Source organism: Artibeus jamaicensis, unplaced genomic scaffold (genome assembly GCF_021234435.1).
Source record: "Artibeus jamaicensis isolate MK-2021 breed Jamaican fruit bat unplaced genomic scaffold, CSHL_Jam_final scaffold_461, whole genome shotgun sequence".
Lineage (NCBI taxonomy): Eukaryota > Metazoa > Chordata > Mammalia > Chiroptera > Phyllostomidae > Artibeus > Artibeus jamaicensis.
Genome location: NW_026522045.1, coordinates 8,866,937 through 8,886,305, shown reverse-complemented (window position 1 = coordinate 8,886,305; position 19,369 = coordinate 8,866,937). Strand labels below are relative to the sequence as shown.

The following is a 19,369-nucleotide window of genomic DNA, read 5'->3' as shown; positions in this document are numbered from 1 at the left end:
TAAATATGTATTGAAGACCTACTATGTGCTGGGTTCTGTATGGGTATGTACCCAGGTATAGAACCAAATACACATGCTTTCTGACTGTCGTGAGCTACCAGTGTATTGCAGGGACAAAGGGGGCCCAAGTGTCTGGACTGTCCAGTTGGGTCATATTGAAAAGCAGCAGGCCTCACTGTATACTGGTACTGCCTTTCACTTGAGCCGGACAGGATACCTAGCAGGTAGCTCCCAGAAGAGCTCTGCCACCAAGGCTAAGCCTGTCACTCCTGGTGGCTTCCTGCATGCAGAATGGAGCTCTGATTTGGTGTTGGGGAACATACGGAGTAGCCTAGCCTGACTACACTGTCTCTTACTCCTCTGTGTTTTTATTCCTAACTGCTTTAGCCACAACTTCTGCAGACATGAAAAAAATTCTGTGCTCAATCTTTGGGAAGGAATGACTAATCAGGGCCACTATCCATGGTACCAGGTTGTATATTATGTGCACCAGGCCAATGAGGCTAGCAGGGCTAAGTGGAGCTCAAATGACCAACCCATGTGCCTGCAGAGCCAGTATCACCCAGAAGGTGTTTTCCTTTTTCCTAATGCATCATTTGGAGTAGCAGCATGCAGCAGGGAGAAACCTTTTCTGGTTGGCACAAATGTATCTCATAGGCTAGGAGGGACCTGAGATTACCAAAAAGAAATAAAAGAACTGAGAAACAAAATAATTTCTCACCATTAAGTTACTTGCTGAAAAGCTGAAGAGGTCAGCCCTGCCTAGGGTCCTGTTGCTTCTCTCTTATCCACCCAATAAATTGCCAGCAGCTGTTGCAAGGGATTTGTTAACCTAAACCATAAGGCAGTTGGGCTATACTCTGAGGTGACAGGGCACTATTCAAAGGGAGAGGCCCCGTGTCCCAATTCCATCCTGAGAGCTGGCCTAAAACCCTGTCTCCTGTCTCCCAGGCCATCCAGTGCATTAGGCACAGAGCACATTCTGCCTTCACTCCACCCCTACCCCCTTTAGCTCTGAGGTCACAGCCATGGTGGCCAGGAGAGCCAGGGGAAAGAGAAAGAAGTAGATAGTAGACAACTCCTGTGACCAACAAGAGGCTTCTAAGAGGAGCAGAGGGGAAGTGGAAGGAGCAGCATCCTTAGCTGTCATCACCCACCGGATCCCAGGTAGACTGAGGAGAGAAACGCAGGGCAAACCCTCAGAGTGCTGTTGCCAACCAACAATTCAAGGATACAAGAACACCCACAAAGAGGCACCACCAAGGCTTATTGGGATAGTAAGATGAATAGATTTAATCATTCTTGTTTGAAAAACAAGACATAAATTAGTATATATAATTTATATTTTATGTAGTATATATACTATATACAGACATTACAAAATGTATCCTCTCCATGAGGTGGAGGGAGAGGTGAAGGATGGTGGTAGAATGATACAAGCAGTGCCTGAGTGGCAAAGGTGCAGGATTAAGAAGTTGGGAGGAGAGGAAGACCATCTCAGCACTCACGCTTGCAATGGTCAAGGGGGAAACGGTTCCCCACTGGCTGCATCTGTGGCCCATTCAACAACTTGGTCCTGTGGGAGGAGAGGCAAGGAAGGGGGAGGCTGGCTTCTACAGAAGGAGGTCCTGTAATCCTTGTTGGGACGAATCACCACTGGGGGGGGCACTTTATTGCACTAGGGGATACCAAGGATAGGTGGGGATTAAGCACAGTGTACATCTTTATAAAACTCATGTAAGAATGGGAAATTTCACATGGGTGTCTCATGTAATGATGATGAGAGGCAGACACAGGGCATGAGCATGTGGGAAATGGGGAGGTATGAAGAGGTGGATGAGAAGCAATCTATACAGAAGAACATTGGCTTTCTTTGTTCCCTACAATGGGGCAATCGGTAGGGACTCCGTGTCTTCACTCCCAGGAAGGTCGTAGGGGGGTGGTGACGGCAGCAGTAGATGTGTGTCAAGGAAGATGCTAAACAGTGTGAATTCCCTTCCAGATGACTCCAGGGGCGGGGAGAGAGAGAGAGAGAGAGAGGTGCAGGACTGCACTTGGTAAGGCGCTCAGCTTCTTTTCTTAGAGAGACAAATCCACAGGGTCAATACACAGCCAAAAGCATATACTCAGGATTAACATATCACGCTAGCTTCCAGCAGTTTAAGATATAGTCATCAACACCCCCCATCCCCAAACCCCTTCCCCCCTCCCCCCACCCCCCATCCCCAATCTGTAGCTAAGTCGACTCCTAAGGACAGTCTGGTACAGATGTTAAGAGAGGAGCCACATGCCTGCAGCCACAGCCCCTGTGCTATGCTGGGCCAGGTGGTCTCTGAGGCCTGTGCTAGGTCTCCCCAGGGCAGACACTTTCACCAGATACCTTAACTAGAATGAGTGGAGTGATCCCAGATGCTTGCTCCCTAGTGAACTGAGCTGCCCTGCCCATCAGTGAGGGACAGGGCACTTTGAGGATGGCTGGTGTGGAGCTACTAGGCCTGGGGGGGCAAGGGCTCCCAAGTCTGCCAGCTTGTTGGGCTGGCTGCAAACAGCCCTGTGTGGCTGTTTTCTGCAGGACTACCACCAGGGCATGAAGCCCTCTGGGGTGGCTTCTGCCAAGTGAGTGTGAGCCCAGGGTAGATGGGCATATCTGGACAGAGTACCCTTTCCTCTCCACTTGGCATTGTGATCTGCTGCTATTGCCACTGCTCCCTGGAGGGGAACAGATATCTGAACAAGCTCAAGGCCATCTGGCTGGCCTGCTTCAGGCCCTGGCTCCCTCATGCCAAAAATGGAGCAAGAAGTGAGCCTGATGTCAGCTCCCAGCCCCAGAGAAGAGAGAAAATACAGCTCTGCAGAGGGCATAGTGATGAAGGGCCTTAGCCCTCACAGTGACACGAAGAGGCCAGGGAAGGAGTAAGGATACACAGGGCAGCAGCAGGCTGAAGACTTCAAGGATAGCCTCAATGCAGAGGTTTTGCTCCCTGGACACTGAGAGCTCTTAGCCCCTTACAGGCTCAGCAGACACATACACTCACCACAGGATGCAAGGACCACAAAGCTTAAACCTGGTGCTAAGACTAGGGGAGGGGAGGGGCCTGGGCAGATGCCCTACTTAATAAGGGTTTTTAAGGAGTGGGTGAATGTGCTCATAACAGTCGCTGAAGTTGGGGATCCTGGTGGGTGCCCCGTGGCCATCCCTATAGCTGTTGCTGCCTGCTGCTGCTGCTGCTGCTGCTGCTGCTGCTGCTGCTGCTTAAGATTCCGGGCAGTGGACTCCTCAGCAGCACGCAGCAGGAAGGTGTAGTTCCTCACCACCTCTTCTACCTTGGCCAACAGCTCTTGGCGCTGTGCCTCAGAGCGCACAATGAACACTAGCCGCACAAAGGTCTCAATGAGGCTGCTCAGCACCTGGAAGCTGCCTGTGATAGCTGCCAGCATGTGAGTTGGGCTTTTGTCCACATTGGCCACTCTGCGGCAGGAAGCCCGGAGCTCCTTGAACTTGAGAGCCAGCTCGAGCTTGTACTCAGATATCTGGGAGACATAGGGCTTGGGGGCGCGGGCCTCAGGGCTGGACACACACTGCTGCAGGACTGTCAGCAGCTCATTTGTGTCCAGCCGGGCAGCCAGGAAGCCATCAGGTAGGCCATATGCATGGGCCCGCAGGGCATTGATCTTGGCCAGGCTCCCCTCGAAGGTGGATACCCGAAGGTCAATCTCCTGGGTGCGGGAGGCCTCAGGGCTGCTGCTGCTGCAAGTAGTGGCATCTAGCACCTGGAGGGTCCTGCTCACTACAGGTACCACCTTCTCATCCAGCTTCATGCCAGGCAGGATCTTCATGGGGATGGAATAGGAGAGCTCATCCTTGCCATCGCTGACATCATCTGCCATGTCGCATTTGCGGTAGTAGAAGCAGTAACGGATAGAGCAGCACTTGCTGCTTTCACTGTCCTCATCCAACTCGGTGGGCTTCTGGTACACCTCTTCTGGCAGTGAGAATACAGACATCTGTCTGGGGCCTTTGGTCTCAGGGGCAACTTGGACATATGAAGGGTCTTCCAGGGTTGGTGACTCCAGACGCTTGCTTTTCAGACCCAAGCCAAGGGGGAGGCCTGCCTCTACTTCCTTGGCCTCCCTGGGTAGCATGCCCAGGGGTGGGTGTGGATAGACATCTAAGGTCAGTGAGGCCCTGTCACCCTGGTCCAGCTCACTGATACTGTAGTGGCGCATCAGTTTCCTGTAGTTGGGAGCTCCCAGACACTCGCCCCCCGAGGCACATGTGGTCAGGCACGAAACACCACTTTCAGGATCTGATCGGCACTCCCGGGATTCCAGGCTGGTGGAACGGATGCGCTGGATATTGGTGGGACTGCTGAGGCTCATGTCTGGGCCTGCCTCTGGCTGCCTCTGGGTAGGCAGGACCTTGTCCTTCTCCTTCCCTTGGAGGCCAGGCAGTGGTATCTGGGACACCTGTGGCCAACCCCCCCGGCACACACGCTTGCAATCACAACTACGTCTTTGCTCACGGGACATGCCAGGCCCCTGCTGCAAGGGACTGCTGCGTAGCTGGCAGCTGCAGCGGCCTGGGGCTGGGGGTTGCAGGTACTCAGTGCCCGGCAGCTCCCCCTGGCCTGGTGGCTTTAGAAGTTCCTCAAGGAACTCCAGCTCATACTGCTTTACCTTTTGCAGCTGGGCCTGCCGCTCATCAGTCTCCTTCTTTTGGCGGGTTGGGAAGGTGGCAGAAAATAAATTGCGTAGCCGGAAAGGGCCTCGAGATGATTTGGGCTTTGTGGGGCCTTCAGAGGTCATTTGGGCTCCATCCAGGGTCATCTCAACCTTCCTAGAGGGCATGGTGCTCACCTGACAGCTGGTGACTTGGGGCCTCAGTGGGCTCTGACCTCGAGGGTGGCAGCTGGGGCTCTGGTCTTGGGACTGGCTGATGTGGCTGTGGCCTTGTGGTTGAAAGCTGGGGCTGTGGCCTCGTGACTGGCAGCTAGGGCTCTGCAGAGCCATGGGGTAGCCAGCTCGGGAAACCAGGCTGGGCTCCTCAAGCTGGCTGCTTTGGGGTGTCCTCTCCAGCTGCCCCTTCTCCCCTTGGCCAGAGCCTGTGCCCTGCTTGTGCACCAAAGGCTTAGCACTGTCTAGCCCACCTTTGCCTGCCACTTCACCTGTAGCTTGCTTGCTCACTGACTCTCGATTAGCTCTTGAAAGATAGCTTTTGGGAGGGAAACTTTGAATAGGCAGCCTGTTCTCTTGTGGGGAAAGATGTAGGCCGTCAGCCTGGCTGCCTGTGGGTGTTCTGGGGCTGGAAGAGATCTGCGGGTTCAGCTGCTGCTGGGAATTCCATGAGGTCTCTGGAGCACTAGGACTCATTTTGAGTTTAAGATTCTTATTGGCACTGCTGCTCATTGTGCTGAGCTCCAGCCTTTCCACACTGACCTCAGGCCTCCCCATGCTGGCCTCCAGCCTTCTTTCCCCACTGCTGGAGGGGTTGCCCAAGGCCTTGCCAGGGGCAGGTAGACTCTTACTGTGAACTACCTGCTGTAGGGCAGCTGAGATGATAGCTGGGGTCACACTGCCCTTTGGGTCCAGGATAAGCTTGGGGCTCAACCTGACCTCCTTTGGCAGGTTCTCCCTTAGCTCAGAGACCTGCTCTTCACTGAAGGATGGAGTGGCTGCCCTCAGTGACATCTCTAGGCCTGTCCTAGTGTGCCCAGCCCCTTTGTCCTCAGGAACTGGGGACAGCAGGCTCAGATTCTTTTGCTCACTAAGCTGTGGGGACAGTGCTGGGTGCACTGCCAGGGTGTATGTTCGCTCTCGCTGTGACTGGGCCTCTGACTGGGGCAGCTTCCTCCGAGCACCAGTGGGGCCAGGACTCTGGCCTGTGACAGCTGGCTGGAGGGATGGGTTGGGATCTGGGTGCCCAAGAGAGTAAGGGGCTGTGAGAACAGCCTGGGCTGCACAGCTCTGGATCCGGAAAGGCAGGTCTTTGCGGGCCAGGAGACTGTCTTTGTTGAGGTGCTGCGCCAGGAAGTAGGTGGTGTTCTGATGCTTCATGGCAGACATCATCTCTGACATGTCTGTGAGCTCTGAAGAGTTGGTTTCATGGCCTGAGTCCAGCGATGATTCAGGGGTGATTGTGGCCAGCACAATCAGACCTGGAGGAACAGGGACAGGGCCTGCTGCACTTAACTGAGATAAAGTCCTTTCCCAAGCATATGTAGAGAGTTTATGGGGGTCAAGATTAGCCAGCAGTACTGCAAGCTGGGGAAAATCAGTCAGACCTGGGGGGACTGCAGGGCTGAGGATGGGAGAACTGAGGGGAGGGGTCAAGAAGCAAGCTAGGGAGAGGTTATGAGAGGCTGGAATCCAGAAGAGAACAAAAGAGGCATAGAGAAGATCTGGGCAGTTTCATGGCAAATTAACATGCAAAACAACATGCTAACCATCACTATTTTTAGCTTCTAAAACTAGGAAATATTTTTCTGACATTTTTGTTCATTTTCCTGAAAAGAAAGGGCTGACAAAGAGATGTCCCTCTCTATCTGGCCCTCCTCATCTGGCTAGGCCTTTCTACAGTCCTTGTAGCTAAGGCCATTTAGCTGAGCTTTTCTTCCCTCTGGCTTACCACAAGGGCCCCTAGCCTGGGAGCAAGTAGTGCTTAGAGCTCCAGACTCTAAGCAAAGAGAAATGCCAGCTGCGGGGGCCCAACACATAGAGGCTGCCTGACAGCAAGGATGTCCTAAATACAGAAAAGGCAGGATTTGGTACTCTCTGATCAGGCAGGCTCCTACTAACTCCAACTTCTTCACCCTCTCTGTCAACACTTTCTCCCACCTCATGTGCTTCTTCATATGCCTTACTCCTCCCTATTCCTTTTCTATTGCTGTATCACTCACTGACTACTTATTTTTATGGTGTATGTTTATGGAGGTATGTATGTATGTATGTATGACTATGGGTACATGTCTGACCATGTGTGTTTGTTTACAAGGTGGATATATGTGTAGAACAGAGAATAGCATGCATGTTGTATGATTTTCCCAGCAAATAATAATCAATAAAAATAGCTACCACTTACTGAGTCCTTCCTATGTGCTAGTCAGTGCTTAAGTGTTTTGCCTGAATGAACTCATTTAAACCTCAAAACAACTCTATGAGACATTACTATTGTTATCAAACCCATTTAAGATGACAAAAGTGAGGCTCAGAGAGGGTAAGTGCTTTGCCAGGGCCACACTGAAAGAGAGTGAAGCCAGAACTTGGGTGCATCTGGTTGAAAGCCCATTCTCTAGGCAGAACAAAGACCTCTATTTTGAGCAATGAAAACTCCCGGCTCCCCTGGTCCCAGGTTACTAGGTGGTTACTAGGTTGTTTTATTTTTCTTCCAGTCATGTGCATGTGGGTGTTCTTTGCCTGTCTTCTATATCTCTCACAGTTTTGCTTTGATCCTCCAATCTGCCCTGGCTCTGTAGCTGTCACATCCCCAATCCCTGGGGTCCATCTGCAATACATTTCTAGAAATAGAATGGCGAGAGTCAGAGCTTTAGCTGGAGCTGAGCAGTAGACCCCTGCCATAGCACCATTGTTCCTAACACTATCTGAACCACCTCTGGCCCATCTGCTGCCCTGACACAATACAGTGACTTTGATATCTGCTTGGGAAAAAACAATGTCAGCTGCTGGTCCTGCATGGAAGGAGTGGCAAGAGGGAGAAGGAATGGGCTGTTACCTGCAGTCTGTGGGCTTGGGGGGTGTGGTCCATCCTCTGAGGCTGCCAGGGCTTCTAGAGCCTGCAGAGTGGACACAAGGGCATCATCTAGCTCCTGGGCATGATCTCTGACGGTCCGGGTCTGCATGCTGTCAATCAATGTCACCGGAATCTCATCATATAGGAGCCCACGCAGATGGCGTCCTTGTTCTTGGGTCTGGACAGCCCGGCGCTTGGATTCATCCTCATCAGAACTGTTGTCTCGGAAACCAGGAGGTGGGGCAGCAATGGCAGGTAACAGTGAAGTGCTCTCATCTTCCTCCTCTTCCTCCTCCTCACTCCCGGGGGGTGGGAGGGACATCAAGTCTACTATATTGTCACGAGAAGAACTGGGCCTCCCACCTTTGCGAGGACCCAGATGCTCCTGGAGTTTGGTTTTGCAAGAGTCACAGTAGAAATTCAGGGCTTCAGCCCCAAGGGAATTGTCTAAGGTATAAGACCGGGTCCTGCTGGCACAAGGCTCATGGTCCAGGCTGGCTGCATCGAAGTCATCGGGGACCACACTGTGACCTTGACCAGAGCTTTTCAACGTAGGGTCAGATTTGGTCCGGGGCCTGGGCTCCTCAAAGAAGATTAAATTCTCGTTGACATCCATCCGGCTTTCCTGCTCCTTTCTTTGTTCCCGCATGTGGAGGTAGCAAAAGCTGACAAGCTCAGAGTCGGCAGGTGGGGGTGTGCAGTGGCTTGACTTCCTGGGGCTGGTGCCCATGCTGCCCACATAACTACTCTCCTTTTTCCCCAGGTGGCCCCCAGTGACAGGGCGGTGGGCGCTGTGCATGTAATCTAAACCCAGAAAGAGAATCAACAGATGAGCCCTAGTACTGCAGACTGGCTGAGCTCTCTTGTGGTCTCTGGACTGGGTCTCTGATGCACAGTTGGGTGGTAAGTACCAACACAGTTTTAAGTGGCTGCTAGGAATTGGGGGAAGGGGAGTCAATTGCCCATGTTGCTACTGATCCTGAAAGTAGAGTGAGTAGAACAGAATGGCCTGAGCTGCTAATAGCCCCATCACCTCTGAAACTTGAAAAGGCATGGGGTGAGGTGGGGTAGGAGTAAACACCTTGGTATCTGGGCACAAGTGGACTCTTACATGGATAGGTCTGCTCTGAGAATCAGCTATAAGTATGCTTAAAATAAGTGGTATTTGTTTTATGTCATTTTTGGAACTGTCCTTGCCCCCACCCTTTTCAGAGCCTTTCCAACCCCCCAGTGGTCTGTCACTCTTGTGTTATGTTAGATCTCTTCTAGCAGAAGGAAATAAATCTGACAAATTACTACTGCTTTAGTGGGCAAGTGTAAAATAGGCTGTGTATGTACAATGCTTGAGAATTTACCCTTCAAAGAGGACTGTGAATGGAGGGACCTAAAAGAATAGAGCTCTAGTAGTAAAATTCTGGGCATTTGAACATGTAAAGCATGTAGGAAGCATGCTGGGATGTGCATATATGGGGGGAGAGGGTGGGAGGAACATTGTTATAATTCTTCAAATCTCATTATTGCTCTGTATTCATGTAGGGCCAGCTTATCTGCTACACATACATGTTGGAAAATGTTCTGGCCAACAGCTTTTAATGATGGTATGTCTGTGCCTCTAAGGAGTTTCTGTATCAAATGCTTCTTCTCTGAATGGTGTCCCTCTCTTAGTCTGTTTTGAGAGCCCCTCCCCACATTATCTGTGAGAATATACTCAGACAATGCCAAATCACTTTACTATCTGACAGGTGACAAATAAGCACTAATTTAAACTAAGGTCATCAGATATAATCCCATTTAATCCTCACAAAAATCCAGTGAGGTAGGTTCTATCATTATCCCCATTTTACAGAGGAAACTGATCCAGTTGATTATGTGATTTATCCAAGGTCAAATGAGTCATAAATAACTGTCTAGATTTGAGCCCAGGTCTGAAGGACCACAAAGCCCATGTTTTAAACTACTACCATATAGTTCATCATGGTGGTCAAAGTGTTGGGAAACAAAACTTCAAAATACCTTTCAAATTCCAGTTTGACAGGGTCAAGGTGTCAGTGTTGGCTTGTCACTAGAGCTTACAGCCACCACAAAAGCATAATGCTGGCACTTAAAAATAGAGCACAATCCAACAGCAATAGTAGGAGATTTTGATACCCCACTTTCAATAATGGATAGAACAACTAGGCAGAAGATGAACAAAGAAATAGAGAACTTGAACAACACTATAAACCAAAAAAAATTTATAGAACATACCACCTAACAGCAGCAGAATATACCTTCTTTTCAAGTGCACCCAGAATCTTCTCCAAGATAGACCACATGATAGATCTTTTGTTATATCATAAAATAAGCCTCAATATATTTAAAAATGAATGAAATCATACCAAGTATGTTTTTTGAGCAGAACAGAATTAAATTAGGAAGCAATAATTTGGGACAAGCAATTTGGGACATTCACATTCATATGGAAATTAAACATTGCTAATGAACTGATGAATCAAGGAAGAAATCACAAGGGAAGTGGGAAAATATATTGAGATGAAGGAAAATGAAGATATGACATACCAAAACTTATGGGATCTTGCTAAATTAGTGCTTACAGATAAATTTATAACTCTAAATGCCTACATTATAAAATAGAAAGATTTCACATCAGAAACCTAAACTCTACCTTAAGAGACTTGAAAAAGGAGAGCCAACTAACTCCAAAGCAAAAAGAAGGAAAGAAATAGTAATGTATAGAGTATGAGAAAATCAATGAGTCTAAAAGTTGGTGTAGATGAGTGGATCAAAAAACTGTGGTGCATTTACACAGTAGAATGCTATGCAGCACAAGGAAAGAAGGAACTCATACCTTTTGCAACTGCATATATAGAACTGGAGAATATTATGCTAAGTGAAATAAGCCAGTCAGTGAAAGAAAAATACCATATGGTCTCACTTGTAAGAAGACTCTAATGAACAAAATAAACAAACAAAACAGAACCAGAGACATGGAAACATGGATCAGACTGACAGTGGTCACAGGGGAAGGGTGACAGGGATAATGATGGAAAGAAGGGGAATAGTCAAAGAACATGTATGAATGACCCATGGACATGGACAACAGTGTGGGAATTGACTGTGGGAGTGGAGGGTGGGATGGAGAGAGGGCAAAGGGTGAAAAATTGGGACAACTGTAATAAAATAACAATAAATAAATAAATAAATGTTGGTGTTTTGAAGAGATCAATAAAATTGACACACATTTAGCTGTACAGACCAAGCAAAAAAAAAAAAAGAAAAAAAGAGAGAGAGCATTCAAATTAGTAAAATCAGAAATGAGAAAAGGGCCATTGCTACTGATTCTACAGATACAGAATTGATTATAAGGAAAAATAATAAATAAGTTTATGCCCCAAATTAGATAACCTAGATGAAATTAACAAATTTCTAGACATACATAGACTATCAAAACTGACACAAGAAGATAGAAAATCTGAACAGGCCAATAACAGGAAAAGAAATTGAATTAGTAATTATGCTCCCACCATGCAAAAAAATAAAGGTCAGATCCAGATGGCTTTACTGGTAGGTTTTTCCAAATGGTCAAAGAAGCATTTATACTAAACCCTTCCAAAAAATAGAAGAGGAGGAAACACTTCTCAACTCATTCTATGAGGCTAATATTACCCAGATACTAAAACCAGACAAGAATTATCACAAGAAAATTATAAATCTATATTTATTATAAATATAGATGCAAAAGCTCAACAAAATGCTAGATATCTGGATCCAGCAACATATAAAAAGAATTATATACCATAACTAAATGTGATTTATTGCAGGAGTGCAACATTGGTTTAGCATCCACAAATCAATTAAGGTAACATACCATGTTAATAAACTACAGGACAAAACCATACAATCATCTCAGTGGACGCAGAAAAATCATTAGACAAAACTGACCACTATCTCATGACAAAACTCAACAAGCTAGAAATAAAAGCGAACTTCCTCAGTATGGTAAAAGGTTATGTATGAAAAACCCATAGCTAATATCAATCATACTTGATGATGAAAGACTGAAAGCTTCCCCCCCCCGAAATCAGAAAAAAAGTCCAGATTTTGTGTTTACACTACTTCTATTCAACATTGTACTAAAAGCCAGGAGTATTAGAGAGTACATGAAATATAAGACATCCAAAATATAAGGAAGAAAGAAAAGTATCTCTATTTCCAGATGGCACAATCTTGTACATAAAAAAAATCTGAAGCAATTCACAAATAATAAAGTATTAGAAATAAACAAGCTCAGCAAGGTTGCAGGATAAAAGTTTAATATACAAAAATCAATTGTATTTTTATACACTAGCAATGAACAATCTGTTAATGAAATGAGGAAGCAATTCTACTTATAATAGCACCAAAAAAAGAAAAAAAAATTAGCCACACATTAAAAATTTGTGAAAGAAATTTTAAAAGATTTAAATAAATGGAAAGACATTCTATGTTCATGAATTGGAAAACTTAATACTGTTAAGTTGGCAATATTTCCCAAACCGATCTCCAGATTCAACACAGTCCCTATCAGAATCCCAGCTGACTGTAGAAATTGACAAGCTAATTCAAAAATTCATATGGAATCACAAGGGAAGCAGAATAACCAAAACAAACTTTAAAAAGAACAAATTAGAAGGATTCACATTTCCCTATTTCAAAGCTTACTACAAAGCAATAGTAATCAAGATAATGTGGTACTTGTGTAAGGGTAGACATACAAATAAGTGGAATAGAATTGAAAGCTCAGAAAGAAATCTGTAGGTTATGCTCAAATAGCTTAATTTAAAAATTGGCAAAGGGTTAGAATAGATATGTCTCCAAAAAGGATAAACAAATAGCCAGTAAGCACATGAAAAATTCTCAAAATCATCAGCCATGATGCAAATCAAAATAACGAGATACACTTCACACCCACTACAATGGATGTAATAAAAAAAGACAGGCAATATTAAGAGTTGGTGAAGTTATGGTAAAATTGTACCCTTCAACATTGCTAAAGAGAGTATAAAATGATGCAGTCATTCTGGAAAGCAGTTTGGCAGTTTCTTAAAGTTAAACACAGAGTTACAATCTGACTAGCAATATTAATCCACTCCTAGGTATATACCAACAAGAAATGAAAACATATGTCCCTACATAAACTTGTACATAAATGTTTATTACATTATTATTAAGAATAGCCAAAAGGTAGAAAAAACCCAAGTGTCTATCAGCTGATGAATGGATAAACACAATATGGTCTATCTATACAATGGAATATTATTTGGCCATTAAAAGAACCGAAGGACTGATATATGCTAAAACATAAATGACCCTTGAAAACATTATGCTTAAGTGAAAAAAGCAAGCCACAAAAAGAAAATATATTGTACAACTCCATTTATTTACAATGTCCAGAAAAGGCAAAGCTATAGAGACAGAAAACTGATAAGTGGTTGCTTAGGCCTGGGTGTGATTAGGAGGGGAATAGGGAATGAGTATTAATGGGTACGGGGTTTGTCTTAGGAGGGGCAAAAATATCCTAAAATTAAATTGTGGCAATGATTGTACAACCCTGTGAATATATTAAATACACTTAAAAATATTGAGTTGTGAACTTTTTAAATGGGTGAGTTTTATGGCTTGGAAATTATATCTAAATAAAGCTGTTTGATAAAAAGAAGTAAGCACTGAACACATGATCAACTTCCAATCATTGTAAAAAAGAACAAAAGTGTGTTTTGCACTAGAAAGGACTTTATCTCACATGATCCTGTCAATCTCTCATAAGGTAAGTTCTATTATTATCCTTAGTGTATAGATGAGGAAACTGAGACTCAGCCTATGGAACTTGCTCATGATCACACAGCTAAGATACAGCAGAGCAGGGACTTTAACCCAAGTCTCTCTTTGGATCCCAAGCCCTTGCTGTTTTCAATAGACCATGTTGCCCCTTTAAATATAGTCAATGTAACTACATTGAGTGGGTTCAATTTAGGCCTTAGTGGCTGTATCTAAGGAACTCTGGAGCAGCTGGGGAAATAGTATGTAATGACCCTCTGTGACTTAGAGAAGAAGTGCTCCAGAGCAGCACTGAGTCAGGAACTCAAAGTGTCAGTTCAGGTGGTCTCTACCCTCAGGTATTGTTAACAAGTCCTGGCAATGAACCAGGAGCTAATTAACTATGAGATAGCTTAACAATCTCAATTGGCTGCTATCAGAGGTGGCTCTCAGGGGTATGTCTAGAAAAGAGGTAGTATCTCCTGTAAGACAATGTCTGGAGGTCTAAGAGTGGCTTCTCTCCCTGCAAAATGGAATCATCTCTCAATACCAGGCTGTCAAGGCCAGGTGATGCACAGCCCACCACTTGGTGCTATGATTTCCAGATCTGAGGAGTAGCAAGGGGCTGTGCAGAGGAGAAAACGTCCCTGAAGAAGCCTAAATCTCCCTCACACACATGATTAGAAATGCCAGTAAAGCCAAGTGTGTGTGGCTGATGTCTGGAACAGTATGTCTCCCAGATTGCAAATCTGCTGTAAATTGCTCATCAGTATCTCCCAAGGGCATACCCTAGTCTACCCCTCTGTACTCTCCCACTCAGAAGACTGACTTTTAAAAAGGCTTCCAAACAGCAAGACGGTGATCCAACTGGAGCTATATTTAAAAAAAAAAACTACTATATACACATGCATGTATACAGTCAACACAACATTGATACAACCTACTTTCTATTAATTGGTCTTGCTGTATTCTACAGTCTGATGATCATTATTGATCACAAGAAAAAATGGCCAAAAGGTCTTGCTAGAACCTCATATCTTTTCTGAATCATCAAAAAAAAAGTCTGTTATGTTTACTATTGCTTTAGTACTCTGTGCATGTTAATGAGTTTTAACTACATGAAAATCAGTAAGCCAGACATTAACCAGAATGTTAGATTCACCAGACCAAACTGCTTTCTAACCATGGGAGAAAACTTAGAGTAAAATCCTACTCTCATTGTGACCTCAACTGGGGACCCCAAGAGAGAGATGGGGGTGGTCTCTGTATTTCCTGTCATCCCAGTATAGGTGGAGAGTTAGCAGTTGTCTGAGACTTTCTCTAATTTGTGTCCTCAAGACCGGGTGCTGTTCTGTTATGTTAGTTGCATTTCCTCTATATAAGTACAAAGGCACTTACTGTATTGGCATTATCCCCTCAATTGTCTGTCTGCATTCTCCCACTAGATTGTAAACTCTGTGACCATATCTGTCATTCACAGCTATATCTGCAGTGCCTGGAACATAATGAATACTGAGAAATAGTTGCCAAGTGAATAGGTGAAATACCTACTTTAGGAAAACTACTGATAAAGCCCAACAGGTAATCTCTTCCCTTCCACATCCCAATTTTCTTTTTCTTTTTCCTGTGTTTTAGAGAAGAGGTGATGCTTTCTTTCCCAGTTGGTGATTTAACAGGATTCTTTAAGCCCAGTTGGCTGAGCATGGAGTTGGGTTAGCTAGCAGCCAGCAACTGCTATAGTACAAGAATATAGACCTGGTTAGAGAGACCAGGCTCTGAGTGGGCTGAAGCCCTATTCTCTGAGGAAAAACAAAACAAAACAAAACAAAACAGATGAAGTTGGCAGGATGACTGTTCCCTATAGGCCTTTGCTAAACCAAAGTCAGCACTGGGGCTTCTCTTCTGGGATGAAAGTGGGAGTTGATGGAGGAAGCCATTCTCAGCATTATACCAGGAACCGATGACCCCTCACTATAACCTGGATGGAGGTCTCCTCAATGGTGCTGCTTTCTGTTGCCATTTCCTCTCCTTGGGGCCCTGGGATAAGTTGTGCATACCAGCCCCTGACAAGCAGAGCCATGAGACTCACCCTGTCCCACCTGCCTAGAACCATGGGTGGCTGCTATCAACCCAGCAACTAATAATCCAAAAGACTAAGTACTGGGCCCAGGCATTGCCCCAAGCCCCTGGGGTGGTCAAACACTACAAACAGTGGGGACACCATGGTGGTCCATCTGGCTCCTGCATGGATAGAGAGGACCTGTGCTCGATGCAGCCTGTGCCCCCATCACCCTGCAGGTCCAAGGATGGGGGTTCCCAGGAATTAGGGATGGGCTCTAAAGCCATGTCTAGCTTTTATATAAACCTTCTTTTTATGCTGCAAGATAATGCAATGAAATTGATTTGCCTTTGGAAAAGCAACATGATGCAACATGGAATGTATTCAGTGAGATTAAAGGGATACAACAAGCCTGTGTCCCTCGTGTGGTACCACTATTGCCACAGCAAGGGGAATACTTAATGAAAACACTGGCTAGGTTGCTGATGGGATGACTGAAACCCTTTGGAAGGTAAGGTGGGACTATAGAACCACCCAAGGGACTTCTTAAAATGGACCCAAAACAACCCTCACTTCCAAATCTGTCCTCACTCGAGCTGTAGGCTCTTCCTTCTGCCTTCCCTTTTCCCTTTCTCCCTCTCCACCCTGCTCAGTAAGAGGTATAATTTACTTAGGTGTGATGACAGAGAGGAAGACCACAGGTGACACTAACAGTGCTAATGCTGTCTTTGTGATCAGTTGGCCATTATAAATTTGCAGCAATTTGCCTGGAGACCTGTGGCAACTTGAATCCCTGGGTTCTTTCTATTCCAAGTTAGTTGTTTTGTTTCGCTATGTGGCCACCTTCATGTGTTATGCCTTGTGGACACCTATTCTTTCCCAACTCTGTATTTGGTGGATTACCTTCTAATTCCTATGGACAATGCTATGGAATGTAAAACACCAGCTTCTTGTTGTGATATTCGTGATGAAGAAAATGAGGTGAGAGGGTGTGTGTAGGTACACAGACCACTGGGTGCTGGGTCATCCATAAGCTGTGAGTTTCTACTCACAAACTCCTCAATCTAGATTAGATGTGACCATGCTGTAAGGCAAGACAGACTTGAAGAGAAAAGAAATAGTTAACCAACAAGGCAAGTGGAGGAAGTGTCTTCAGCATGAAAGGAGGGTAACTACTTGGTGGTGAGTCTCAGCTTCCAATTGTGATATTTGGGTGATGGGGTTGGGGGAACATTCAGTGCATGTATGTGAGCCTTAGGTCTAACATGTGTAATACCTGTTCTTTGAGTCTCCTCCTTCTCCTCCCATTTTGGTTAGGGGAAGCAGTATCTGCATTGCACTGATTTTCCCCAAGGCCTCTGATTGTGCCATCATCAGGACAGTTCTGAGGAGTGGCTTCACTCAGCTGTCTGGGGGCTGCACTTGACTTTGTTCTTAGTGGTCCTCCCCTCCTATCTCTAAACCACCTGATAGACTAGATTCTGAGCCTGCAAAGTCTTTCCCAGTCTTCTGTGGCCTCTTTCAGCAGGCAGATGTCAAACCACCCCTCACAACATGACGAACAAAAGAAAGGCTTTATCTTCATCTTCAGCTTCCACTTCAGGCATCTCTCCTAGATCAATGTACCTCTAAAGCTTTATCTTGGATTCAATGAGATTCCCTAATTGGTTCTATTTATTGCTTGTTTGCCATTTTTATCTTACATTGACTTTATTGCAATGTATTGGCACAGGCATCCTTCATGGGACAAGCCCATTTGAAGGCCGATTGTCTTTTCCACTGGCTTGTGCCAAGTGGGATGCAGTGGTACAGTGTCAGCTCCTGGTAAATCAGGAGCTGGCAGAATGGGATGAGCGTTAAGTCAGTGGAGCTCATCCCTCCATGTCTTTAGGTCCAAAGGGCCTCTGCCACACTGAAAACTGAGGCTGAGCCCTACCTGCCTTGATCATTGGAGGTGGAAGAGGCTGGCTGGTGGGCCTGGAGAAGACCATCTTCCTGGAATCCATCAGGAGGCGACAGTACCCCGCAATCAGGCAGGCAAAATTGGTGGCTTCAGGCCACTCCATCAACAGCACCAGAGGCTGGGGGAAAGACGGGAAGAAACATGAAGGTATGGGAAGGAGGAAGGCAGGTTCAATACTTGGAGAATGATAGTAAAAAAAAGATAATTTGCATGGTTATGGAAACCATAGTTTCTAAACCAAAAATTGGGGCACTTAGGCTGACAAATGATTTCTTTTGATTTGAGAATCAAATTATAGTAAACTTTCACCACAATACCAAAATTAAATTAACCTTAATTACACATTTAACTAATGAACCACTTTTACCAATAAAGACTAAAATGATAAAACATCATGTAATTGTCATGTGGCTTTTATTGGGGTTTTCAGGGCTCAGAAGATATGCAGGCCAGCTGGGAAAGCTGGATGAACCTAGAACTTGAAGCAAGACTGAGGAACATCTTTAATGGGAACTTCCTTGAATGTGCAAGCTATCTCTTGATCATCTATATAAATGCCATGATACCCAAAACAGCTCTTGGACATGGACACTCCATGCAATCAAGTCCTCACTGTGCCTTGCAAGCCAAAGTCTTTCTAGTCTTTAGGCCTGTTTAGACCTTCATGTGTCCCACTTTTCTTTCTGTTTCCCAAAACATTCTTAAGATGTTAATTGGTGCTCCCTAAAAAAGCTCCTTGGTCAAATGAATGTGAAACACTGGGTTAAACAAAGCTATACAGATCATTGTACTTATAGGAATTCTCAGATCTTTTACTATATTAATGTGCACTGCCAAAATTCAAGAGGGGGGCTTCAGTATTCCAACTTTTCTAAATTATTTGACAAAAAAATCTATTGTAATAGAACATCTCATGGTATTCTCAGGGTTGTCGTTGTTGTTTTTAACCCACTTTGGGCAATACCAGCATATTCTGCTGACTTCTGTTCCTGACCTTAAATCAGTTAAATGAATCCTGGGATGGGATAGTGGACTGTTTCAAAGACCCAGCAATGACATACCAAGTAAATACATACATACATACATACATACATACATACATACATACATACATAAAATAATGTAAAAATCAGCACTTTTTCAATAAACCTTCCCAATATCTACATTGTAATTTTAAAAGTATGGCTTGAGAATAGATATTATTTTCAGATGGATATTAGGCATAAGAGCATTGTACCTGGGATAGGGCAGTGGCCTCCAGATTAAGACTACTGAAAACTGGACTTGCTAAAGAGGGACCAAAGGGCTATGGGTTACCTTGACTTTTGAGGGTTCCCGGACCAGGCACTAAGAGTTAAAAGAATTAAGAGAAGGAATGAGTCTTTTTCCTGACCAGAAAGAAAGCCACTACTTCACCAGTCTAGGCAAGAGATGATTAGGGCCTCCACTAGGATTGTGGCAGTATAAACGGACATCATGGAGATGTGATGAAACTTGGTCACCAAGTAGACTAGCCTTCTTCGTCTGAAACCTTGGGAACCATTCTGAATCCACACCAGCTCAGCTTTTAGTTAAGGTTGCACCAGTTTCCTTTGCTATCTCTCAGACTTCCAGCACACAGCTCAAGTTAAATATTTTGTAGTTCAAACAGATTAGAGGTTGGCAACCTTTTTTTATAAAGGGATAGATAGTAAATACTTTAGGTCTTGTGAGCCATACAAGGCTCTGTTGTAACAACTCTGCTATTGTACTGTGAAATAGCCATAAATAATACATAAGCTAAACAAATGGATGTGATAGCATT

The 19,369-nt window shown here is 45.1% G+C and overlaps 1 protein-coding gene across 1 annotated transcript in view; it reads right to left on the bottom strand.

Annotated features, from left to right (window-relative positions):
- Positions 1–3,108: 3,108 nt before the first annotated feature.
- FRMPD3 (FERM and PDZ domain containing 3) overlaps positions 3,109–19,369 on the bottom strand; it is a 175,182-nt gene continuing 158,921 nt past the window's right edge. Inside the window, exons 15-17 of the mRNA XM_037167120.2 lie at positions 17,539–17,683; positions 7,730–8,551; positions 3,109–6,155 (exon numbers count right to left, since the gene is read on the bottom strand). Coding sequence (XP_037023015.2) covers positions 3,109–6,155; positions 7,730–8,551; positions 17,539–17,683 — 4,014 coding nt within the window. The remainder of the gene's footprint in view (positions 6,156–7,729; positions 8,552–17,538; positions 17,684–19,369) is intronic.